We start from the raw sequence: 25,803 nt of genomic DNA on the forward strand, positions 1-25,803 counted from the left end.
TGAGGGATTCCTGGCTTGTCTTGCATGCACTGCTCTTCCTTGGAGATGTCGTCCTATTCTGTGAGATTCCTGGCGCGTCTTGCATGCATTGCTCTTCCTTGGAAACGTCTTCCAGTTCTGTGAGGGATTCCTGGCTTGTCTTGCATGCACTGCTCTTCCTTGGAAACGTCTTCCAGTTCTGTGAGGGATTCCTGGCGCGTCTTGCATGCACTGCTCTTCCTTGGAAACGTCTTCCAGTTCTGTGAGGGATTCCTGGCTTGTCTTGCATGCACGGCTCTTCCTTGGAAACGTCTTCCAGTTCTGTGAGGGATTCCTGGCTTGTCTTGCATGCACTGCTCTTCCTTGGAAACGTCTTCCAGTTCTGTGAGGGATTCCTGGCTTGTCTTGTATGCATTGCTCTTCCTTGGAGACATGTTTCAGTTCTGTGACATTTCTGGCTCGTCTTGCCTGCACTGCTCTTTCTAGGAGACGTCTTCGGATTCTGTGAGATTCCTGGCGCGTCTTGCATGCACTGCTCTTCCTTGGAAACGTCTTCCAGTTCTGTGAGGGATTCCTGGCTTGTCTTGCATGCACTGCTCTTCCTTGGAAACGTCTTCCAGTTCTGTGAGGGATTCCTGGCTTGTCTTGCATGCATTGCTCTTCCTTGGAAACGTCTTCCAGTTTTGTGAGGGATTCCTGGCTTGTCTTGCATGCACTGCTCTTCCTTGGAAACGTCTTCCAGTTCTGTGAGGGATTCCTGGCTTGTCTTGCATGCATTGCTCTTCCTTGGAAACGTCTTCCAGTTCTGTGAGGGATTCCTGGCTTGTCTTGCATGCACTGCTCTTCCTTGGAAACGTCTTCCAGTTCTGTGAGGGATTCCTGGCTTGTCTTGCATGCACTGCTCTTCCTTGGAAACGTCTTCCAGTTCTGTGAGGGATTCCTGGCTTGTCTTGCATGCATTGCTCTTCCTTGGAAACGTCTTCCAGTTTTGTGAGGGATTCCTGGCTTGTCTTGCATGCACTGCTCTTCCTTGGAAACGTCTTCCAGTTCTGTGAGGGATTCCTGGCTTGTCTTGCATGCATTGCTCTTCCTTGGAGACATGTTTCAGTTCTGTGACATTTCTGGCTCGTCTTGCCTGCACTGCTCTTTCTAGGAGACGTCTTCGGATTCTGTGAGATTCCTGGCGCGTCTTGCATGCACTGCTCTTCCTTGGAAACGTCTTCCAGTTCTGTGAGGGATTCCTGGCGCGTCTTGCATGCACTGCTCTTCCTTGGAAACGTCTTCCAGTTCTGTGAGGGATTCCTGGCTTGTCTTGCATGCATTGCTCTTCCTTGGAAACGTCTTCCAGTTTTGTGAGGGATTCCTGGCTTGTCTTGCATGCACTGCTCTTCCTTGGAGATGTCATCCTATTCTGCGAGATTCCTGGCTCGTCTTGATTGCACTGCTCTGCTTTGGAGATGTCTTCTCGTTCTGTGAGATTCCTGGCTGATCTTGCATGCACTGCTCTTCCTTGGAGATGTCTTCAATTCTGTGCTCTTTTGAGGTCTAGCCACAGAGTTTCAATGATGTTCAGATCAGGGGACTGTGAGGCCATTGTAAAACTTTCATCTTGCGCCTTTTGAGGTAATTTATTGTGAATTTTGTGTGTTTACGATCATTATACATTTGTAGAAGCCATCCTCTTTTCAACTCCAGCTTTTTTTACACATGGTATTCTGTTCGCATCAAGAATTTGTTGAAATTTCATTGAATCCATTCTTCCCTCTTCCAGCGAAATGTTCCCCATACTATTGGCTGCAGCACAACCCCAAAGCATGATTGATCCACCCCCATGCTTAATGGTTAGCGAGATATTCTTTTCCTGAAATTCTGTTCCCTTTTTTCTCCACACGTAACTTTGACCATTGTGGCCAGAGACTTCTATTTTAACCTTATCGGTCCACAGGACTTGTTTCCACAATGCATCAGACTTGTTTAGATGTTCTTTTGCAGACTTCTGACTCTGAATTTTATGGTGAGGACGCAGGAGAGGATTTCTTCTGATGACTGTTCCATGAAGGCCATATTTTTGCAGTTGTCTCTGAACAGTAGAAGAATGTACCACAACTCCAGAGACTGCTAAATCTTCCTGAAGGTCTTTTGCAGTCATGCAGGGGCTCTGATTTACCTCTCTAGCAATCCTACCAGCAGCTCTCACAGAAATGTTGCTTGGTCTTCCAGACCTTATCTTGACCTCAACTGTACCTGGTAACTAATTTCAAATTGAAGAAAGGGCAACTTGAAAACGCTTTTCTCTCTTTTTATAGACTTTTCCTGCTTTGTGGGCTTCCACCATTTTCAGAGTGCTAGGCAGCTGCTTAGAAGAACACATGGCTGCTGTTTTTTGGCACAAGGTTAGAGGAGGCCAGGTTTTTATAAAGCTGTGAGATTTCCATCACCTGATGATAGTGAACAAACCATAACGCGCTAAGGTCTGAATCCTTGGTCAAACTTATTTGAGCACACAAATCTCCAAGGGTGTCCAAACTTTTGCATCAGCCCATTTTCCTTTTTGCAATTTTTAAATTGTAAGAGATGAAATTATATATTTATTTTTTTTGCCTAAAATACAAAAAGGAAATGTGTCATCTGTAACTTTATGGCTTTTATTGATCATTTCCTCTTTCATTTGCTTAACTGTTTAGAATATTGATCATTTGTCCAGGGGTGCACAAACTTTTGCAGCTCATAATCCAGACCTATGAGGACCAGCAATCAGCGGAAGGTGCCCAAGTTATCAAATAATTTTACCAAACTGCCGGAATACAACCGGTCACTTCCAAGTAACGAGTCGGTTGCGATCGTTATGCAATAAGACACTTTGGAACGAGTAAGGAACGTCCTCGTCCCTCAAGGCCGCGGATCGGGGGATGACGTACGCAATGTACAGCGCGGCAGGAACAGCTCAGCTGTAGGCTCCGGGTACATAAACATCAGCTGGGTTGAAAGGTTTAGTTTTTATTGCATTTCATAAATTGCAGAAATTGCTCGTTAGTGTCCATAAAAAGATCCGGTAATTGGTCATCGTGTGTTAATTAGCGAGTGAAATTTTCTTATTTATTGTGAGGAGCAAAGTCTGAGGCCGAGTGTGAATCCTCTTCTGCGGGGAAAGGTATTTATGATGTTCTGGATCATCTGTCCCTCATCATCACAGGCTTAGGTTATTTTCATCAAATAGCAAGAAAAAGGCAAAAAAAAAAAATTCACAAGGATGCGGCGGAGTGTGGGGGTCTCACTGCCCCTGTCCTCCAAATACCCAACAAAAGGGGTTGGCGCAGCTGGTACTGAGTGCAAATGGTGCTGGGTGTAGCCGATACTGGGTGCAAATGGAGCTGGGTGCAGCTGATACTGGGTGCAAATGGAGCTGGGTGCAGCTGATACTGGGTGCAAATGGAGCTGGGAGCAGCTGATACTGGGTGCAAATGGAGCTGGGTTCAGCTGGTACTGGGTGCAAATGGTGCGGTTTGCAGCTGATACTGGGTGCAAATGGTGCGGTTCGCAGCTGGTACTGGGTGCAAATGGTGCTGGGCGCAGCTGGTACTGGGTGCAAATGGTGCTGGATGCAGCTGATACTGGGTACAAATGGTGCTGGGTGCAGCTGATACTGGGTGCAAATGGAGCTGGGTGCAGCTGATACTGGGTGCAAATGGTGCTGGGAGCAGCTGGTACTGGGTGCAAATGGTGCGATTCGCAGCTGATACTGGGTGCAAATGGTGCGGTTCGCAGCTGATACTGGGTGCAAATGGTGCTGGGTGCAGCTGATACTGGGTGCAAATGGTGCTGGGAGCAGCTGATACTGGGTGCAAATGGTGCGATTCGCAGCTGATACTGGGTGCAAATGGTGCGGTTCGCAGCTGATACTGGGTGTAAATGGAGCTGGGTGCAGCTGGTACTGGGTGCAAATGGAGCTGGGTGCAGCTGATACTGGGTGCAAATGGTGCTGGGAGCAGCTGATACTGGGTGCAAATGGTGCGGTTCGCAGCTGATACTGGGTGCAAATGGTGCGGTTCGCAGCTGATACTGGGTGCAAATGGTGCGGTTCGCAGCTGATACTGGGTGCAAATGGAGCTGGATGTAGCCGATACTGGGTGCAAATGGAGCTGGGTGCAGCTGGTACTGGGTGCAAATGGTGCTGGGTGCAGCTGGTACTGGGTGCAAATGGTGCTGGGTGTAGCCGATACTGGGTGCAAATGGTGCTGGGTGCAGCTGATACTGGGTGCAAATGGAGCTGGGTGCAGCTGGTACTGGGTGCAAATGGTGCTGGGTGCAGCTGGTAATGGGTGTAAATGGTGCTGGGCGCAGCTGGTAATGGGTGTAAATGGTGCTGGGTGCAGCTGGTACTGGGTGCAAATGGTGCTGGGCGCAGCTGGTACTAGGTGCAAATGGTCCTGGGTGCAACTGGTACTGGGTGCAAATGGTGCTGGGTGCAGCTGGTACTGGGTGCAAATGGTGCTGGGTGCAGCTGGTAATGGGTGTAAATGGTGCTGGGCGCAGCTGGTAATGGGTGCAAATGGTGCTGGGTGAAGCTGGTACTGGGTGCAAATGGTGCTGGGTGCAGCTGGTACTAGGTGCAAATGGTCCTGGGTGCAACTGGTACTGGGTGCAAATGGTGCTGGGCGCAGCTGGTACTAGGTGCAAATGGTCCTGGGTGCAACTGGTACTGGGTGCAAATGGAGCTGGGTGCAGCTGGTACTGGGTGCAAATGGTGCTGGGTGCAGCTGATACTGGGTGCAAATGGTGCTGGGTGCAGCTGGTAATGGGTGTAAATGGAGCTGGGCGCAGCTGGTAATGGGTGCAAATGGTGCTGGGTGCAGCTGATACTGGGTGCAAATGGTGCTGGGTGCAGCTGGTAATGGGTGTAAATGGTGCTGGGCGCAGCTGGTAATGGGTGCAAATGGTGCTGGGTGCAGCTGGTAATGGGTGTAAATGGTGCTGGGCGCAGCTGGTAATGGGTGCAAATGGTGCTGGGCGCAGCTGATACTGGGTGCAAATGGTGCTGGGCGCAGCTGATACTGGGTGCAAATGGTGCTGGGCGCATCTGATACTGGGTACAAATGGTGCTGGGCGCAGCTGGTACTGGGTGCAAATGGTGCTGGGTGCAGCTGGTAATGGGTGTAAATGGTGCTGGGCGCAGCTGGTAATGGGTGCAAATGGTGCTGGGCGCAGCTGATACTGGGTGCAAATGGTGCTGGGCGCATCTGATACTGGGTACAAATGGTGCTGGGCGCATCTGATACTGGGTGCAAATGGTGCTGGGCGCAGCTGATACTGGGTGCAAATGGTGTTGGTCGCAGCTGATACTGGGTGCAAATGGTGCTGGGCGCAGCTGATACTGGGTGCAAATGGTGCTGGGTGCAGCTGGTACTGGGTGCAAATGGTGCTGGACGCAGCTGATGCATGGTGCAAATGGTGCTGGGCGCAGCTGGTGCTGAGCATTGCTGGTGCTGGGCGCAGTTGGTACTGAGAAAAGCTGGAACTGGGCGCAGCGGGTACTGAATGCAGCGGGTACTGAACGCAGCGGGTACTGGGCAGTGATCCCGCAGCCGGGCACGGAGAGCATTGACCCGCTCTGTTATCCCCCACAGGTTGGACTGCTCAGCGGGATCAGCCTTATTGTCGGGACGATTATTGGATCCGGGATCTTCATTTCTCCAAAGTCTGTTCTGCGAAATACAGGAGCGGTGGGGCCGTGTCTGGTCATCTGGGCGGCGTGTGGGGTGATTGGAATAATGGGTAAATATCAGAGCTCTTTTGAGAATTTGTTTGTAACTTTTTATTTTCCCTATCCTTTTGTAAAAATTCCTGAAGTCTTCCAGTTTTCCTTTGAGTCTTATAATAAGTCATTAATTCCTGTTCTTTAGAGAACTTGTTTCTTCATCATTACATGTAGGATTACAATGGAAGATAACAGGATCCACCAATCACAACAGATATCACAGCTCACCTCCTCCTCTTCCTGTACAATGACTGATACCACCTCTATATACAGTAGATAAAACAGGATCCACCATTCACAATAGTTGATATCACAGCTCACCTCCTCCTTCTGTGAAAGGACTATTAACACCTCTATATACAGTAGATCAGAGGATCCACCATTCACAATAGGTTATATCATAGCTCACCTCCTCCTCCTGTATGACGACAGATGGCACAGGATCCAGCATTCAAAATAGGTGATGTCACAGCTCACCTCCTCCTCCTCCTGTAAAAGGACTATTAACACCTATATGCAGTAGATATCAACTATTGTGAATGGTGGATCATTTGCTATCACAGCTCACCTCCTCCTTCTGTGAAAGGACTATTAACACCTTTGTATACAGTAGGTAACACAGGATCCACCATTCACAATATGTGATGACACAGCTCACCTCCTCCTGTACAATAATTGATACCACCTCTATATACAGTAGATAACACAGGATCCACCATGCACAATAGTTGATATCACAGCTCACCTCCTCCTTCTGTGAAAGGACTATTAACACCACTATATACAGTAGATCAGAGGATCCACCATTCACAATAGGTTATATCATAGCTCCCCTCCTCCTCCTGTATAATGACAGATGGCACAGGATCCAGCATTCAGAATAGGTGATATCACAGCTCACCTCCTCCTCCTCCTGTAAAAGGACTAACACCTCTATATACAGTAGATAAAACAGGATCCACCATTCACAATAGTTGATATCACAGCTCACCTCCTCCTTCTGTGAAGGGACTATTAACCCCTCTATATACAGAAGATAACATAGGATCCACCATTCACAATAGATGATATCACAACTCACCTCCTCCTTCTGTGAAAGAACAATTAACACCTCTATATAGGTAACACAGGATCCACCATTCACAATGTGTGATGTCACAGCTCACCTCCTCCTCCTCTCTCATGTATCTGCAGGCGCCTTGTGCTTCGCTGAACTGGGCACGATGATAACGAAGTCTGGAGGTGAATACCCGTACCTGATGGAGGCCTTTGGACCAATCCCGGCCTTCCTCTTCTCCTGGGCCAGCGTCATCGTGATGAAACCGTCGTCGTTCGCCATCATATGCCTCAGTTTCGCGGAATATGCGTCTGCGCCATTTTATCCCGGCTGTGAGCCGCCGCCCGTGGTTATCAAGTGCCTGGCCGCTGCCGCCATCAGTGAGTATGAGATGATCGCCACCTCCATGACCGGGGCCGATGTCGGTCACTTCATATCCCTTCCTCTTGTCCGCGGCAGTGACGATCACCGTGGTGAATTGTCTGAGCGTGAAGCTGGCGAGTTACGTGCAGAACTTCTTCACCGTGGCCAAAATGATCATCATCATCGTCATCATCGTCAGCGGCATCGTCCTGCTGATACAAGGTACGGGAACTGTCCGGGCAGATATGGGAACAGTTTATTCTTTTTTTGCATCCTGATCTGCTCCAAACAGCGCCACCCTCGTCTACAGGCGGTGTCGGGTATTGCAGTTGAGCCCCATTCCTGTATAAGCTGTAATACCAGACCCGGCCTGTAGTCGCGGTGGCGCTGCAGCTCATTCGTTTTTTTCTTTTCCTTAGGAAACACTCAAAACTTTCAAAACAGCTTTGAAGGCTCCCAAATCACAGTGGGGGGGATCGGCCTGGCCCTCTACAACGGTCTGTGGGCCTACGATGGATGGTAAGACCATGTCCCCTTCATGTCGGTCGCTGGGAATCATATATACTGGGGGAGGAGGAGTCTCTAACCTCTCAAAGCATGCTGGGAGTTGTAGTTCCTCATGTGTAGCCCACCCTCACTCTCCTCTTATAGGGGGGCTCCATTAACCCCCGATGTGAGCGGCGCTCGTCTGACATCTGTGAATTATTCTTCTCTCTTTAGGAACCAGCTCAATTATATCACAGAGGAGCTGAAAAATCCATACAGGTGAGAGGCGGATTCATCCCTCAGGTTTATAGGCCGGGATCGAAATATCGACTGCAGGGGAATAAATGGAAAGAAATCCTGCAATGTGGAGCGAGCGCAGAACTGCGGCCCCTGCGACTGCACAGTGTGAACAGCGCACAGCCACCGACATATATCAGCTGGGAACAGCACCGAGAAGCTACAAAACAGCAGCTCCCGGTATACGGAGGGTCTTGTGGGGTGTTCCCGGTATACGGCAGGTCTTGTGGGGTGTCGCCGGTATACGGAGAGTCTTGTGGGGTGTCCCCGGTATACGGCAGGTCTTGTGGGGTGTTCCCGGTATACGGCAGGTCTTGTGGGGTGTTCCCGGTATACGGAGAGTCTTGTGGGGTGTCCCCGGTATACGGAGGGTCTTGTGGGGTGTTCCCGGTATACAGCAGGTCTTGTGGGGTGTTCCCGGTATACAGCAGGTCTTGTGGGGTGTTCCCAGTATATGGCAGGTCTTGTGGGGTGTTTCCGGTATACGGAGGGTCTTGTGGAGTGTTCCCGGTATACGGCAGGTCTTGTGGGGTGTTCCCGGTATACGGCAGGTCTTGTGGGGTGTTTCCGGTATATGGCAGGTCTTGTGGGGTGTTTCCGGTATATGGCAGGTCTTGTGGGGTGTTCCCGGTATACGGCAGGTCTTGTGGGGTGTTCCCGGTATACGGCAGGTCTTGTGGGGTGTTCCCAGTATATGGCAGGTCTTGTGGGGTGTTTCCGGTATACGGAGGGTCTTGTGGAGTGTTCCCGGTATACGGCAGGTCTTGTGGGGTGTTCCCGGTATACGGCAGGTCTTGTGGGGTGTTTCCGGTATATGGCAGGTCTTGTGGGGTGTTTCCGGTATATGGCAGGTCTTGTGGGGTGTTTCCGGTATACGGCAGGTCTTGTGGGGTGTTTCCGGTATACGGAGGGTCTTGTGGGGTGTTCCTGCTATACGGCAGGTCTTGTGGGGTGCTTCCGGTATATGGCAGGTCTTGTGGGGTGTTTCCGGTATACGGAGAGTCTTGTGGGGTGTCCCCAGTATACGGAGGGTCTTGTTGGGTGTTTCCGGTATACGGAGGGTCTTGTGGGGCGTTCCCGGTATACGGAGGGTCTTGTGGGGTGCTCCCGGTATACGGCAGGTCTTGTGGGGTGTTCCCGGTATACGGAGAGTCTTGTGGGGTGTCCCCGGTATACGGCAGGTCTTGTGGGGTGTTCCCGGTATACGGCAGGTCTTGTGGGATGTTCCCGGTATACGGCAGGTCTTGTGGGGTGTTCCCGGTATACGGCAGGTCTTGTGGGATGTTCCCGGTATACGGCAGGTCTTGTGGGGTGTTCCCTGTATACGGAGGGTCTTGTGGGGTGTTCCCGGTATACGGAGGGTCTTGTGGGGTGTTCCCGGTATACGGAGAGTCTTGTGGGGTGTCCCCGGTATACGGCAGGTCTTGTGGGATGTTCCCGGTATACGGCAGGTCTTGTGGGGTGTTCCCGGTATACGGCAGGTCTTGTGGGGTGTTCCCGGTATACGGCAGGTCTTGTGGAATGTTCCCGGTATACGGCAGGTCTTGTGGGGTGTTCCCGGTATACGGCAGGTCTTGTGGGGTGTTCCCGGTATACGGAGAGTCTTGTGGGGTGTTCCCGGTATACGGCAGGTCTTGTGGGGTGTTCCCGGTATACGGCAGGTCTTGTGGAATGTTCCCGGTATACGGCAGGTCTTGTGGGGTGTTCCCGGTATACGGCAGGTCTTGTGGGGTGTTCCCGGTATACGGCAGGTCTTGTGGAATGTTCCCGGTATACGGCAGGTCTTGTGAGGTGTTCCCGGTATACGGCAGGTCTTGTGAGGTGTTCCCGGTATACGGAGGGTCTTGTGGGGTGTTCCCGGTATACGGCAGGTCTTGTGGGGTGTTCCCGGTATACGGAGGGTCTTGTGGGGTGTCCCTGTATACGGCGGGTCTTGTGGGGTGTTCCCGGTATACGGCAGGTCTTGTGGGGTGTTCCCGGTATACGGAGGGTCTTGTGGGGTGTTTCCGGTATACGGAGGGTCTTGTGGGGTGTCCCCGGTATACAGCAGGTCTTGTGGGGTGTTCCCGGTATACGGAGGGTCTTGTGGGGTGTTCCCGGTATACGGAGGGTCTTGTGGGGTGTTCCCGGTATACGGAGAGTCTTGTGGGGTGTCCCCGGTATACGGCAGGTCTTGTGGGGTGTTCCCGGTATACGGAGGGTCTTGTGGGGTGTTCCCGGTATACGGAGAGTCTTGTGGGGTGTCCCCGGTATACGGCAGGTCTTGTGGGGTGTTCCCGGTATACGGAGGGTCTTGTGGGGTGTTCCCGGTATACGGAGGGTCTTGTGGGGTGTTCCCGGTATACGGCAGGTCTTGTGGGGTGTTCCCGGTATACGGCAGGTCTTGTGGGATGTTCCCGGTATACGGCAGGTCTTGTTGGGTGTTTCCGGTATACGGAGGGTCTTGTGGGGTGTTGGAATATTACTGGTAGATACTGACAACCATATTTCAGGGACGGTCATCCAGTAAAGTGTCAGGGTCGTGTATGAAGAGATCAGATCTCACAGATACTGTAGTGTGGTACAAATTGCTGAAGAAGTCCCCACAGCCCAAGACTCCTTCACATGTGAATATAACACACGTACATGAGAATCTGGGCGCCCGTGTTTTTCCTATGTTGGACACTCTGCCGCCATGCGTGTGCTGTCCGTATCTTTCACTGACCATAGACTTGTATTGGTCATTGTCATCTGCGGTGCCGGAAAATATGGCCATGTGAAGATCACCATAGGATATTATGGGACCGTGCAGTGTCCATGAAGAGACCGGCTGCAGGATGGACCGGATACACGCACCTGTGTGGGGTCACATCGGGCAGAACAGAGCAGATTTTCCCCCCATTTTCGTTGCATATATTATGTTTTTATATAGTCACATGTGAATAATTAAAAAATATATATATAATGCATATAATTGAGTAGAATCTGTGATAGGACGGTGTCAGCACTATATGGCGGTATAACAGCTACACACAGAAATCAGTGTGCACATGCTGCCACCTAGTGGTGACTCTTGAATTTGACATGCCATGTAGGAAATTAATAAGATTTTTTTCCCTTTGGTGCAGGAATCTCCCCTTAGCCATCATCCTGGGGATCCCGCTGGTCATGGCCTGTTACCTGCTGGTGAACATATCCTATTACACCGTAATGACCCCCACCGAGCTCCTGCAGTCTCCGGCCGTCGCTGTTGTAAGTAATCTGCGATCGCAATCACATTTCCTTTTGGGGTGTTCCTAGTACACGGCAGGTCCTGGGGGGACGTTCCTGGAATACGGCAGGTCCTGGGGGGACGTTTCTGATATACGGCAGGTCCTGGGGGGACGTTCCCGATATACGGCAGGTCCTGGGGGGACGTTCCTGATATACGGCAGGTCCTGGGGGGACGTTCCTGATATACGGCAGGTCCTGGGGGGATGTTCCTGATATACGGCAGGTCCTGGGGGGACGTTCCTGATATACGGCAGGTCCTGGGGGGATGTTCCTGGAATACGGCAGGTCCTGGGGGGACGTTCCTGATATACGGCAGGTCCTGGGGGGACGTTCCTGGAATACGGCAGGTCCTGGGGGGACGTTCCTGATATACGGCAGGTCCTGGGGGGACGTTCCTGATATACGGCAGGTCCTGGGGGGACGTTCCTGATATACGGCAGGTCCTGGGGGGATGTTCCTGATATACGGCAGGTCCTGGGGGGACGTTCCCGATATACGGCAGGTCCTGGGGGGACGTTCCCGATATACGGCAGGTCCTGGGGGGACGTTCCCGATATACGGCAGGTCCTGGGGGGACGTTCCCGATATACGGCAGGTCCTGGGGGGACGTTCCCGATATACGGCAGGTCCTGGGGGGACGTTCCTGATATACGGCAGGTCCTGGGGGGACGTTCCCGATATACGGCAGGTCCTGGGGGGACGTTCCTGATATACGGCAGGTCCTGGGGGGACGTTCCCGATATACGGCAGGTCCTGGGGGGACGTTCCCGATATACGGCAGGTCCTGGGGGGACGTTCCCGATATACGGCAGGTCCTGGGGGGACGTTCCTGATATACGGCAGGTCCTGGGGGGACGTTCCCGATATACGGCAGGTCCTGGGGGGACGTTCCCGATATACGGCAGGTCCTGGGGGGACGTTCCCGATATACGGCAGGTCCTGGGGGGACGTTCCCGATATACGGCAGGTCCTGGGGGGACGTTCCCGATATACGGCAGGTCCTGGGGGGACGTTCCCGATATACGGCAGGTCCTGGGGGGACGTTCCCGATATACGGCAGGTCCTGGGGGGACGTTCCCGATATACGGCAGGTCCTGGGGGGACGTTCCTGGAATATGGCAGGTCCTGGGGGGACGTTCCTGATATACGGCAGGTCCTGGGGGGACGTTCCTGGAATATGGCAGGTCCTGGGGGGACGTTCCTGGAATATGGCAGGTCCTGGGGGGACGTTCCTGATATACGGCAGGTCCTGGGGGGACGTTCCTGATATATGGCAGGTCCTGGGGGGGACGTTCCTGATATATGGCAGGTCCTGGGGGGATGTTTCTGATATACAGCAGGTCCTGGGGGATGTTCCTGATATAGGGCAGGTCCTGGGGGATGTTCCCGATATAGTCAGGTCCTGGGGGGACGTTCCTGGAATACGGCAGGTCCTGGGGGATGTTCGCGATATACGGCAGGTCCTGGGGGGACGTTCCTGATATACGGCAGGTCCTGGGGGGACGTTCCCGATATACGGCAGGTCCTGGGGGGACGTTCCTGATATACGGCAGGTCCTGGGGGGACGTTCCCGATATACGGCAGGTCCTGGGGGGACGTTCCCGATATACGGCAGGTCCTGGGGGGACGTTCCCGATATACGGCAGGTCCTGGGGGGACGTTCCTGATATACGGCAGGTCCTGGGGGGACGTTCCCGATATACGGCAGGTCCTGGGGGGACGTTCCCGATATACGGCAGGTCCTGGGGGGACGTTCCCGATATACGGCAGGTCCTGGGGGGACGTTCCCGATATACGGCAGGTCCTGGGGGGACGTTCCCGATATACGGCAGGTCCTGGGGGGACGTTCCCGATATACGGCAGGTCCTGGGGGGACGTTCCCGATATACGGCAGGTCCTGGGGGGACGTTCCCGATATACGGCAGGTCCTGGGGGGACGTTCCTGGAATATGGCAGGTCCTGGGGGGACGTTCCTGATATACGGCAGGTCCTGGGGGGACGTTCCTGGAATATGGCAGGTCCTGGGGGGACGTTCCTGGAATATGGCAGGTCCTGGGGGGACGTTCCTGATATACGGCAGGTCCTGGGGGGACGTTCCTGATATATGGCAGGTCCTGGGGGGGACGTTCCTGATATATGGCAGGTCCTGGGGGGATGTTTCTGATATACAGCAGGTCCTGGGGGATGTTCCTGATATAGGGCAGGTCCTGGGGGATGTTCCCGATATAGTCAGGTCCTGGGGGGACGTTCCTGGAATACGGCAGGTCCTGGGGGATGTTCGCGATATACGGCAGGTCCTGGGGGATGTTCCCGATATACGGCAAGTCCTGGGGGGATGTTTCTGATATATGGCAAGTCCTGGGGGGGGGGGTGTTCCTGGAATACAGCAGATCTTGGGGGGGGATGTTCCTGATATACGGCAGGTCCTGGGGGGATGTTTCTGATATACGGCAGGTCCTGGGGGCTGTTCCCGGTATATGGTGGGATTCATGGGGTGTTCCCGAGTTGTCGGGTGTTCCCGGTATACAGGGAGTCTCGTGGGGTGTTCCCGATATGCAGGGGGTCTTGCGTTAGGTTCATATAATATCCTCTGCAGATCACTGCTGCTGGGCTGGGTGGTGTCCGGGGTATAGTGTCCGGGGTATGGTGTCCGGTGTATGGCGTCCGGTGTATAGTGTACGGGGTATGGTGTCCGGGGTATAGTGTCCGGGGTATGGCGTCCGGGGTATGGCGTCCGGGGTATGGCGTCCGGTGTATAGTGTCCGGGGTATGGCGTCCGGTGTATAGTGTCCGGTGTATGGCGTCCGGTGTATAGTGTCCGGTGTATAGTGTCCGGGGTATGGTGTCCGGTGTATGGCGTCCTGTGTAGGTGACGATCTGTGCTCTTCTGCAGACATTTGGGGACCGCGTCTTGTACCCCGCAGCCTGGATTATTCCTCTGTTTGTGGCATTTTCCACCATCGGATCAGCGAATGGTGCGTGCTTCACCGCAGGCAGGTGAGTGATCGCGGCTGGTGACCGGCGCACAATATAAAGCATTCTAATGTTGAGGACCTGGACATGTTCTTCTCCTCCCTGGTTATATAGTCTAGACCCCTTGAATTCCATATGGGCAGAGGAGATTAGAGGGGCCGTCTGGTCTATATCCACACGCTGCAGCCCCTCTATGTATCTCATCAATGCAGATGTATTGATGAACGGCGCTAATAATGATCCTTCTCCGCCGTCTCTCCCCAGGCTGACATACGTGGCCGGACGTGAAGGGCACATGCTGAAATTCCTATCATACATCAGCGTGAAGAGGCTGACCCCGCTGCCGGCCATCCTGTCTTATGTACGTCAGTGTGAGAACATCCCCTGTGCAGAGAGGAGCCGCCCCCGCGCTTCCTGACTGTGTGATCATTACACATCGGCATCAGATCCGAGCAGCGGAACCAAAAATGCCTCACTGGGGGCGGAGCTGCACAGAGAGGGGTGGAGCATGACACAGGGGGAGGAGCTGCACAGAAGGGGTGGTACATTACAGGAGGCGGAGCATGACACAGGAAGGAGCTGCACAGAGGGTGAAACATGACAGTGGGAGGAGCTGCATTCAGAGGGCGTGGAGCATGGCAGGAGGCGGAGCTATAGAGGGGACCGACCACAACAGGGCGGAGCTACACAAAGGGAGTGGAGCATGACACGGGGAGGGGCCACATACAGAGAGGGTGGAGCATGACACAGGGAGGGGCCCCACACAGAGGGGGTGGAGCATGACACGGGGAGGGGCCACATACAGAGGGGGTGGAGCATGACACAGGGAGGGGCCCCACACAGAGGGGGTGGAGCATGACATGGGGAGGGGCCGCATACAGAGGGGGTGGAGCATGACACGGGGAGGGGCCGCATACAGAGGGGGTGGAGCATGACACGGGGAGAGGCCCCACAGAGGGGGTGGAGCATGACACGGGGAGGGGCCCCACACAGAGGGGGGTGGAGCATGACACGGGGAGGGGGTGGAGCATGACACGGGGAGGGGCCGCACACAGTGGGGATGGAGCATGACACGGGGAGGGGCCCCACACAGAGGGGGTGGAGCATGACACGGGGAGGGGCCCCACACAGAGGGGGTGGAGCATGACACGGGGAGGGGCCCCACACAGAGGGGGTGGAGCATGACACGGGGAGGGGCTGCACAGAGGGGGTGGAGCATGACATGGGGAGGGGCCCCACACAGAGGGGGTGGAGCATGACACGGGGAGGGGGTGGAGCATGACACGGGGAGGGGCCGCACACAGTGGGGATGGAGCATGACACGGGGAGGGGCCACATACAGAGGGGGTGGAGCATGACACAGGGAGGGGCCCCACACAGAGGGGGTGGAGCATGACACAGGGAGGGGCCCCACACAGAGGGGGTGGAGCATGACACGGGGAGGGGCCGCATACAGAGGGGGTGCAGCATGACACAGGGAGGGGCCCCACAGAGGGGGTGGAGCATGACACGGGGAGGGGCCCCACAGAGGGGGTAGAGCATGACACGGGGAGGGGCCCCACACAGAGGGGGTGGAGCATGACACGGGGAGGGGCTGCACACAGGGGGTGGAGCATGACATGGGGAGGGGCCCCACACAGAGGGGGTGGAGCATGACACAGGGAGGGGGTGGAGCATGACACGGGGAGGGGCCGCACACAGTGGGGGTGGAGCATGACACGGGGAGGGGCCGCACACAGTGGGGATGGAGCATGACACGGGGAGGGGCCGCACACAGTGGGGATGGAGCATGACACGGGGAGGGGCCCCACACAGAGGGGGTGGAGCAAGACACAGGGAGTGGAGCATGACAGGAGGCGGACCTGCAGAGGGGGCGGAGTATCACAGATTTCTATCAAGTTCTGCCCCCTCACATCATATTTATTCTATTTCTTTAGTCCTTTTCTCAAGATGATTTGAACCTTTGTGTGATCTCTTACATTATCTATTGGTATTCCACAGAGGGACAGCACAATGACTCAGTGGGGAGCACTGTATTGGGGCTCAGTGGTTAGCACTACATGGTGGCTCAGTGGTGAGCTGTTCCTTTTCTTGTTCCAGGGCGTCATTGGAATGATTTACATTATCCCGGCCGATATTAACACCCTCATTAACTACTTCAGCTTCGCCGTATGGATCTTCTATGGATTAACCATCGCTGGACTGGTGGTGATGAGATTCACAAAAAAAGACATGAAGCGGCCGATTAAAGTAAGTGGAACCCAATTTATTATCTCCTCCGATGCATCGAAAAAGGAGGAAAAAAAAAAATTTGCAATAAAAACGACTCGTTATCGTTTTCAAAAGCGCCAAAAGGAGTCCCACGACCGATCTATAGATGTTTTCCGCAAGTAAGATGCGCCATACTTTAAGGCAAGCCGGTGGGGTAACTAAGAACAAATATAAAAGACGCCTAGGAGTATTTTTTAGACCATTTTTCATTTCTTACTAATTGTTTTAAAAATTCCAAATCCCTTGCATAGATTTGGGATAAATAATAAATTCGAGTCCATCCACAGCCACCACTCGGGGGAGCACAATGCATAAAAAAAAAAAAGCTCCCCCTAGTGGTGGCTGCAGGCAGAAAAAAAAAAAAAATTTCCATCCATGCTGAGGATTTGGTGCTCCGTATCAAAAAAACTGAGCCCAGTCAAGCAAAAATGTAAAATAGGTCACACGTTAGTAAAGTTTTGCTGACATTTTTGTGAAAGTGACGAGAAGCACGGTCAGAATAGTCGTCAATCTTCAAAGAAGAAATAATTGGGCGGCGTCATTCGTTCAATGCACCTTACAATCTTCTGCTTTCTCAGGTCCCTATCGTCATCCCCATCCTGATGGTCTTGGTGTCGATTTATCTGGTGCTGGCGCCCATCATCGGAGAGCCGGAGTGGGCCTATCTGTACTGCGTGATCTTCATTCTGGGCGGCCTCATCTTCTACTTCCCCTTTGTGCACTACAAGGTCAAGTGGGCTCAAAAGATAACGAGTAAGTGACAGACACTGTGCAAACGTCACCAACCCCCCACAATGTATTAGGGGACTGCACCCTTCATAATCCGGAACATATGGAGGCAGAATATAGGGCAGTCTGCATTCTGATAGGACATACCTGGGGTCCGCCCGGGGTGGGTCATCTGATCCCTATATAAGCTGTACTCTGTATATAACCCACAGTATCACTCTCATTCCAGAGCCCATCACTATGTATGTGCAGATGCTTATGGAAGTGGTTCCTCCAGCGGAGGCCAAGCAATAAGGATCAAGAAAACCGGACTAAGGATGAACCCAAAAAATAAGGACTGCTCAGGAGCGCACCCCTCAGCTCCACCCTGTACATAGTGTAAATGTCACCAGACTCAGGACGCGGCAGCACCGGGCGGATCGGACAGTAACAAACGTTTTCTATGCTGGAGCTGCGCATCGTCGTCCTGCTCCTGGATCTGTGGACTCGTCTCTGAATATTTTGTACATTTTGGTTTACTTGTAATAAAAGTCTCTTCTACCTCTCTAGTCACGTAAGCGAGTCAGGATAATAAATATATACCGAGGGAATCGTTTTATAGTGAGTGCAGCTCTGGAATGTAATACAGGAGGTAACTCAGGATCAGTAATGTAATGTATGTACACAGTGACTGCACCAGCAGAATAGTGAGTACAGCTCTGGACTATAATACAGGAGGTAACTCAGGATCAGTAATGTAATGTATGTACACAGTGACTGCACCAGCAGAATAGTGAGTGCAGCTCTGGAGTATAATACAGGATCTGTAATGTATGTACACAGTGACTGCACCAGCCGAATCGTGAGTGCAGCTCTGGAGTATAATACAGGAGGTAACTCAGGATCAGTAATGTAATGTATGTACACAGTGACTGCATCAGCAGAATAGTGAGTGCAGCTCTGGAATGTAATACAGGATCAGTAATGTATGGAGTATAATACAGGAGGTAACTCAGGATCAGGAATGTATTATTTCTTTGTCGCTCCATTGGGAGACTCAGACAATTGGGTGTATAGCTTCTGCCTCCGGAGGCCACACAAAGTATTACACTTTAAAAAGTGTAACCCCTCCCCTCTGCCTATACACCCTCCCGTGCATCACGGGCTCCTCAGTTTTATGCTTTGTGTGGAAGGAGGCACACATCCACTCATCTTCTCATTTTAATTATATCGGATGGAAGAAAAGAGGGCCCCCACGGGGCCCCCGGCATGTTCCCTTCTCACCCCACTATGTCGGCGGTGTTGTTAAGGTTGAGGTACCCATTGTGGGTACAAAGGCAGGAGCCTCATGCCGTCTCCTTCACCATCCCTTAGCGGCTCTGGGAGAAGTGGGATCCTCAGCAGTCATCCAGTCACTGGGACCGTGCTCCCTCCGCAGCCCCTGGGGGAAGCTGTCGGACAGGAGTTTGTTTATCCTCAGGGACCGGGCCCTGCATCACTAAGGTACTCTGTACCCCCATGGGGGATGTGCATGGAGCGCCTACATCCCGGACGCTGCAGCAGCTGCTTATTTGTGACGGCCGGCGGACTTCCGCGCCGACCGCGCCTGTTTGTCGGCCGCGGTATTAAATTTAGTCCCCGGCTTCAATTGCGGCCTAGTTGCAAAACTCCCGCCCCCGGGCCTGTCTATCAGGGATAAGGGCGGGACTGCCGGCCTGACGTCGGCTGTGAGGGCCAGGGCATCCTGTATGTTCCTCCCCCCCTCACTGATCACTGTGGGGACTCCAGATTGCCGCACTTTTTCTAACGCCGCCCCCGGCTTCTCTCCTCCCCTGAGAGCTCCGGCAGCCATTTCTTTGGCATTCTGCCTGTGGAAGTTTTCCTGGAAAGAGCTTTGCAACGCTGGGAGACCTAAGGCTATGTGCGCACTAGAGCTTTTTACCCGCGGATTTGCCGCAGAAATTTCTTGAGAAATGTCTGCAATCTTTGTGCAGACATTTCCCAGCAAATTCTATGGAAAAAAAAAAATAGCTGTGCGCACTGGTGCGGATTTTTCTCAAGAAATTTCCGCGAGAAGAATTTCTCGAGAAACTTTCTTGAGAAAATAAACATGTCCATTATTTCCGCAGGTACCCTGCAGATTTCGGCACTACAGCCTGCAGAAATCCGCAGGGAACCACCCGCGGGAAAATCGCGGCAATTCCGCGGCTAATCCGCGTCAAATCCGCATGCGGATTTGGTGCGGATTTTTTCCGGAGGTCCGGAAATCTTTCACTCCCAGAAGTTTCTCGAGAAATTTTCTTGAGAAACTTCACATTTCTAGTGCGCACATAGCCTTAGGCAGGGAATCTGGAGGACACACACTCCGCTTTTTAGCGGTCGGTAAGCCACACCGGTCACCCGGTGCTGGTCCCCTCAGGGTGCCGGAATAGATACCATATATATTTATATATTTCTGTTCGGTCGGGCTGTATACCCTCCCCATATACCCTCAGTGATCACTCTCCTAGGAGACAACAGCATGTCGTCCACAAGGAGCAAGGGTGCCAAGGCACAGGTTTATTTTGTGACCTGTACCTCTTGTGCGGCTATGCTACCTGCGGGTTCCACCTACCCTCACTGTGAGCAATGCTCAACCCCTGTTTTGCTTCCACAACCAGAGCCTCGGTCACTAGTGGGCCCCTCGGCTCAGGTAGACCCCCCTGCTCACCCGGTCCAGGCGGCAGGGACAGAGTTTGCAGCTTTTGCTGACAAACTCTCTGAGTCACGCTCACAATCCATGGCTCAGTCTATGGACAAATGGTCTGCCAAGCTGCTTGAAGCTTTGCAGTCCAGACCGGTCCTTACACAGGCCCCGGGCCCTGTTGGATCTTCACCCCCAGGCCCCTCTCTGCCCGCGCCGCAGCACGTTCCCAGGGGGGGCCCTAGGTCTCACGTGGAGGACTCCGGCCCGGACCACAGTCCCAGACCGGCTAAGCGGGCACGCTGGGAATCTTCCCGACTTCTTCACGCTGCTCGGGTTCACAGCGTGAGGACTCTCTGGAGGACGAGGCGGACGTCGCAGCTCAGGGCTCTGAACCTGACGTTGCCCTCAATCTTGATACACCTGACGGGGACGCCATAGTAAATGATCTTATCTCGTCCATCAACCAGGTGTTAGATATCTCTCCCCCGCCGCCACCTGTGGAGGAGTCGGCTTCTCAGCAGGAGAAACACCAGTTTCGGTTCCCTAAACGTACACGGGGTGCGTTTTTCGATCACTCTAACTTCAGAGATGCTGTCCAGAAGCCCAGAGCGGTTCCGGACAAGCGCTTTACTAAGCGCCTTACTGACACACGTTACCCCTTCCCCTCTGACGTTGTCAAGGGTTGGGCTCAATGTCCCAAGGTGGATCCCCCAGTCTCTAGATTGGCGGCTAGATCTGTGGTATCGGTTGCAGATGGATCATCGCTAAAGGATGCCACTGACAGGCAAATAGAGCTCATGATGAAATCCATCTATGAAGCCACGGGGGCGTCTTTTGCCCCGGCCTTTGCAGCCGTGTGGGCACTACAAGCTACCGTATTTTTCGGACCATAAGACGCACTTTTTTTCCCCCAAATTTTGGGGGAAAGTTGGGGGTGCGTCTTATGGTCTGACTATAGGGCTGCGGCCGGGAACGAGGGTGCTGTGGTGGAGCGGGTCATCGGGGACACGAGCAGGCAGCAGCAGCGCCTGCTCGTGACCACGTGGGCCCGCTCATTACATATGCACGCCCATCCTCCCGGCCATCTCTCAGCGCTGAAGCCGGTGCTGACAGGTGGACGGGAGGACGAGCGGGGACGCGCGCATAGCAAAGAGCCGCCGCATGATCACCCCTGGCAATTACAGCCTGGAGTGATCATGTGCGGCTGTATTCACTGCCCCCCGCGCGTCATTACCAGCGCGGGGTGCAGTGAATCAGTGCACTCACCCGTCCCCGTGTGTGGAGCCGTCCCCCTGCTGCACGCGATGTCTTCCTGTCTGTGCCGGTCAGCTGATCGGCACAGACAGGAAGACATCGCGATGCAGCAGGGGAACGGCTCCACACACACAGGTCAGTGGCGCACAGAGGAAGATGTGATCGGTGCTGCAGGGAGTGAGGAAAAGGTGAGTATAAACGTTTATTTTTTTCTCTGTGCTATAGGATACAGGCCATATACCAGGATGGTATATGAGCACGATGGGGGCATACAGCAGGATGGGAGTATATGAGCAGGCTGGATGGGGGGGGGATGTGAACAGGCTGGATGGGGGGGGGGGGGGATGTGAACAGGCTGGAGGGGGGGGGGATGTGAACAGGCTGGAGGGGGGGGGGATGTGAACAGGCTGGAGGGGGGGGGGTATGTGAACAGGCTGGAGGGGGGGGGTATGTGAACAGGCTGGATGGGGGGGGGTATGTGAACAGGCTGGATGGGGGGGGTATGTGAACAGGCTGGATGGGGGGGGTATGTGAACAGGCTGGATGGGGGGGGGGGTATGTGAACAGGCTGGATGGGGGGGGTATGTGAACAGGCTGGATGGGGGGGGTATGTGAACAGGCTGGATGGGGGGGGGGTATGTGAACAGGCTGGATGGGGGGGGGGGGTATGTGAACAGGCTGGATGGGGGGGGGGGGGTATGTGAACAGGCTGGATGGGGGGGGTATGTGAACAGGCTGGATGGGGGGGGGGGGTATGTGAACAGGCTGGATGGGGGGGGGGGTATGTGAACAGGCTGGATGGGGGGGGTATGTGAACAGGCTGGATGGGGGGGGTATGTGAACAGGCTGGATGGGGGGGGGTATGTGAACAGGCTGGATGGGGGGGGGGGTATGTGAACAGGCTGGATGGGGGGGGGGTATGTGAACAGGCTGGATGGGGGGGGGGGGTATGTGAACAGGCTGGATGGGGGGGGGGGGGTATGTGAACAGGCTGGATGGGGGGGGGGGGTATGTGAACAGGCTGGATGGGGGGGTATGTGAACAGGCTGGATGGGGGGGGTATGTGAACAGGCTGGATGGGGGGGGGTATGTGAACAGGCTGGATGGGGGGGGGTATGTGAACAGGCTGGATGGGGGGGGTATGTGAACAGGCTGGATGGGGGGGGGGTATGTGAACAGGCTGGATGGGGGGGGGGGTATGTGAACAGGCTGGATGGGGGGGGGGGTATGTGAACAGGCTGGATGGGGGGGGGGGGGGTATGTGAACAGGCTGGATGGGGGGGGGGGTATGTGAACAGGCTGGATGGGGGGGGGGGGTATGTGAACAGGCTGGATGGGGGGGGGGGGGGGGGTATGTGAACAGGCTGGATGGGGGGGGGGGGTATGTGAACAGGCTGGATGGGGGGGGGGGGGGTATGTGAACAGGCTGGATGGGGGGGGGTATGTGAACAGGCTGGATGGGGGGGGTATGTGAACAGGCTGGATGGGGGGGGTATGTGAACAGGCTGGATGGGGGGGGGTATGTGAACAGGCTGGATGGGGGGGTATGTGAACAGGCTGGATGGGGGGGGTATGTGAACAGGCTGGATGGGGGGGGTATGTGAACAGGCTGGATGGGGGGGGTATGTGAACAGGCTGGATGGGGGGGGTATGTGAACAGGCTGGATGGGGGGGGGTATGTGAACAGGCTGGATGGGGGGGGGGATGTGAACAGGCTGGATGGGGGGGGGGATGTGAACAGGCTGGATGGGGGGGGGGATGTGAACAGGCTGGATGGGGGGGGTATGTGAACAGGCTGGATGGGGGGGGTATGTGAACAGGCTGGATGGGGGGGGTATGTGAACAGGCTGGATGGGGGGGGTATGTGAACAGGCTGGATGGGGGGGGTATGTGAACAGGCTGGATGGGGGGGGTATGTGAACAGGCTGGATGGGGGGGGTATGTGAACAGGCTGGATGGGGGGGGTATGTGAACAGGCTGGATGGGGGGGTATGTGAACAGGCTGGATGGGGGGGGTATGTGAACAGGCTGGATGGGGGGGTATGTGAACAGGCTGGATGGGGGGGTATGTGAACAGGCTGGATGGGGGGGTATGTGAACAGGCTGGATGGGGGGGGTATGTGAACAGGCTGGATGGGGGGGGTATGTGAACAGGCTGGATGGGGGGGGGGGTATGTGAACAGGCTGGATGGGGGGGGTATGTGAACAGGCTGGATGGGGGGGGTATGTGAACAGGCTGGATGGGGGGGGTATGTGAACAGGCTGGATGGGGGGGGTATGTGAACAGGCTGGATGGGGGGGGTATGTGAACAGGCTGGATGGGGGGGGTATGTGAACAGGCTGGATGGGGGGGGTATGTGAACAGGCTGGATGGGGGGGGTATGTGAACAGGCTGGATGGGGGGGTATGTGAACAGGCTGGATGGGGGGGGTATGTGAACAGGCTGGATGGGGGGGGGTATGTGAACAGGCTGGATGGGGGGGGTATGTGAACAGGCTGGATGGGGGGGGGTATGTGAACAGGCTGGATGGGGGGGGGTATGTGAACAGGCTGGATGGGGGGGGGTATGTGAACAGGCTGGATGGGGGGGTATGTGAACAGGCTGGATGGGGGGGGGTATGTGAACAGGCTGGATGGGGGGGGTATGTGAACAGGCTGGATGGGGGGGGTATGTGAACAGGCTGGATGGGGGGGGGTATGTGAACAGGCTGGATGGGGGGGGTATGTGAACAGGCTGGAGGGGGGGGGGGTATGTGAACAGGCTGGATGGGGGGGGGGTATGTGAACAGGCTGGATGGGGGGGGGGTATGTGAACAGGCTGGATGGGGGGGGGTATGTGAACAGGCTGGATGGGGGGGGGGTATGTGAACAGGCTGGATGGGGGGGGGTATGTGAACAGGCTGGATGGGGGGGGGTATGTGAACAGGCTGGATGGGGGGGGGTATGTGAACAGGCTGGATGGGGGGGGTATGTGAACAGGCTGGATGGGGGGGGTATGTGAACAGGCTGGATGGGGGGGGTATGTGAACAGGCTGGATGGGGGGGGTATGTGAACAGGCTGGATGGGGGGGGTATGTGAACAGGCTGGATGGGGGGGGGTATGTGAACAGGCTGGATGGGGGGGGGTATGTGAACAGGCTGGATGGGGGGGGGTATGTGAACAGGCTGGATGGGGGGGTATGTGAACAGGCTGGATGGGGGGGGGTATGTGAACAGGCTGGATGGGGGGGTATGTGAACAGCTGGATGGGGGGGGTATGTGAACAGGCTGGATGGGGGGGGTATGTGAACAGGCTGGATGGGGGGGGGTATGTGAACAGGCTGGAGGGGGGGGGGGTATGTGAACAGGCTGGATGGGGGGGGGGTATGTGAACAGGCTGGATGGGGGGGGGTATGTGAACAGGCTGGATGGGGGGGGGTATGTGAACAGGCTGGATGGGGGGGGGTATGTGAACAGGCTGGATGGGGGGGGGTATGTGAACAGGCTGGATGGGGGGGGGGGGGTATGTGAACAGGCTGGATGGGGGGGGGGTATGTGAACAGGCTGGATGGGGGGGGGTATGTGAACAGGCTGGATGGGGGGGGGTATGTGAACAGGCTGGATGGGGGGGGGGGTATGTGAACAGGCTGGATGGGGGGGGGTATGTGAACAGGCTGGATGGGGGGGGGGTATGTGAACAGGCTGGATGGGGGGGGGGGTATGTGAACAGGCTGGATGGGGGGGGGGGGTATGTGAACAGGCTGGATGGGGGGGGGGGGGGTATGTGAACAGGCTGGATGGGGGGGGGTATGTGAACAGGCTGGATGGGGGGGGGGGTATGTGAACAGGCTGGATGGGGGTTTATAGCAGGATCATATACAAGGCAGGAGGATCATTACCAGGATGGGGTACCTTAGTAGAGAATTTGGGGACATTACCCCCATAACAGTTTCAGCAGCAGATCCTCGCCCATAACAGTGTGTCATGACCACATTTTTTGCTTAAAGTTTTTTTTTTCCCATTTTCCTCCTCTAAAACCAGGGTGCGTCTTATAGTCCGGTGCGTCTTATAGTCCGAAAAATACGGTATCTCAGCTTGTCTGGCTAAGATTAATGCGGTTACACGTAATTCTGCTCCGCAGGTTACGTCTTTGACTTCCCAGGCGTCAGTTTTTTCTTCCTATGCCATGAACGCAGTTTTAGACTCTGCGAGCCGTACAGCGGTGGCATCCGCTAACTCTGTGGCAGTCCGCAGGGCCATGTGGCTACGCGAATGGAAGGCAGACTCGGCTTCCAAGAGGTTCTTAACCGGTTTGCCGTTTACTGGCGACCGATTGTTTGGCGAACGATTGGATGAGATTATTAAGCAATCTACAGGAAAGGACTCCTCCTTGCCCCAGTCTAAGCCAAAGAGACCTCAGCAACGACAGATACAATCGAGGTTTCGGTCCTTTCTTCCCTCCGCCAAGCCCCAATCCTCTTCGTCCAGCAGGCCGGAGAAGGGCCAGAGGAACTCCTATGCGTGGCGGGCTAAGTCACGCCCCCAAAAGGCCGCAGGAGGCACTGCTTCCAAGGCGGCCTCCTCATGACTCTCGGCATCCCCGAACCGCATCCTCGGTCGGTGGCAGGCTCTCCCGCTTTTGCGACGCCTGGTGGACACATGTTCAAGACCGATGGGTGAGAGACATCCTGTCTCACGGTTACAGGATAGAGTTCAGCTCTCGTCCTCCGACTCGTTTCTTCA

General features: G+C 54.8%; 1 protein-coding gene across 1 annotated transcript in view; it reads left to right on the forward strand.

Annotated features, from left to right (window-relative positions):
- Positions 1 to 17,710, forward strand: part of SLC7A9 (solute carrier family 7 member 9) — a 34,191-nt gene extending 16,481 nt beyond the window's left edge. The window contains exons 3-13 of the mRNA XM_075325213.1: positions 5,604 to 5,751; positions 6,929 to 7,171; positions 7,251 to 7,376; positions 7,574 to 7,673; positions 7,875 to 7,919; positions 11,045 to 11,168; positions 14,083 to 14,186; positions 14,427 to 14,523; positions 16,263 to 16,412; positions 17,012 to 17,186; positions 17,392 to 17,710. Coding sequence (XP_075181328.1) covers positions 5,604 to 5,751; positions 6,929 to 7,171; positions 7,251 to 7,376; positions 7,574 to 7,673; positions 7,875 to 7,919; positions 11,045 to 11,168; positions 14,083 to 14,186; positions 14,427 to 14,523; positions 16,263 to 16,412; positions 17,012 to 17,186; positions 17,392 to 17,456 — 1,377 coding nt within the window. The 3' untranslated portion in view covers positions 17,457 to 17,710. The remainder of the gene's footprint in view (positions 1 to 5,603; positions 5,752 to 6,928; positions 7,172 to 7,250; positions 7,377 to 7,573; positions 7,674 to 7,874; positions 7,920 to 11,044; positions 11,169 to 14,082; positions 14,187 to 14,426; positions 14,524 to 16,262; positions 16,413 to 17,011; positions 17,187 to 17,391) is intronic.
- The last annotated feature ends 8,093 nt before the right edge of the window (positions 17,711 to 25,803 follow it).

The sequence above is a fragment of the Anomaloglossus baeobatrachus genome, chromosome 10 (genome assembly GCF_048569485.1).
Source record: "Anomaloglossus baeobatrachus isolate aAnoBae1 chromosome 10, aAnoBae1.hap1, whole genome shotgun sequence".
Lineage (NCBI taxonomy): Eukaryota > Metazoa > Chordata > Amphibia > Anura > Aromobatidae > Anomaloglossus > Anomaloglossus baeobatrachus.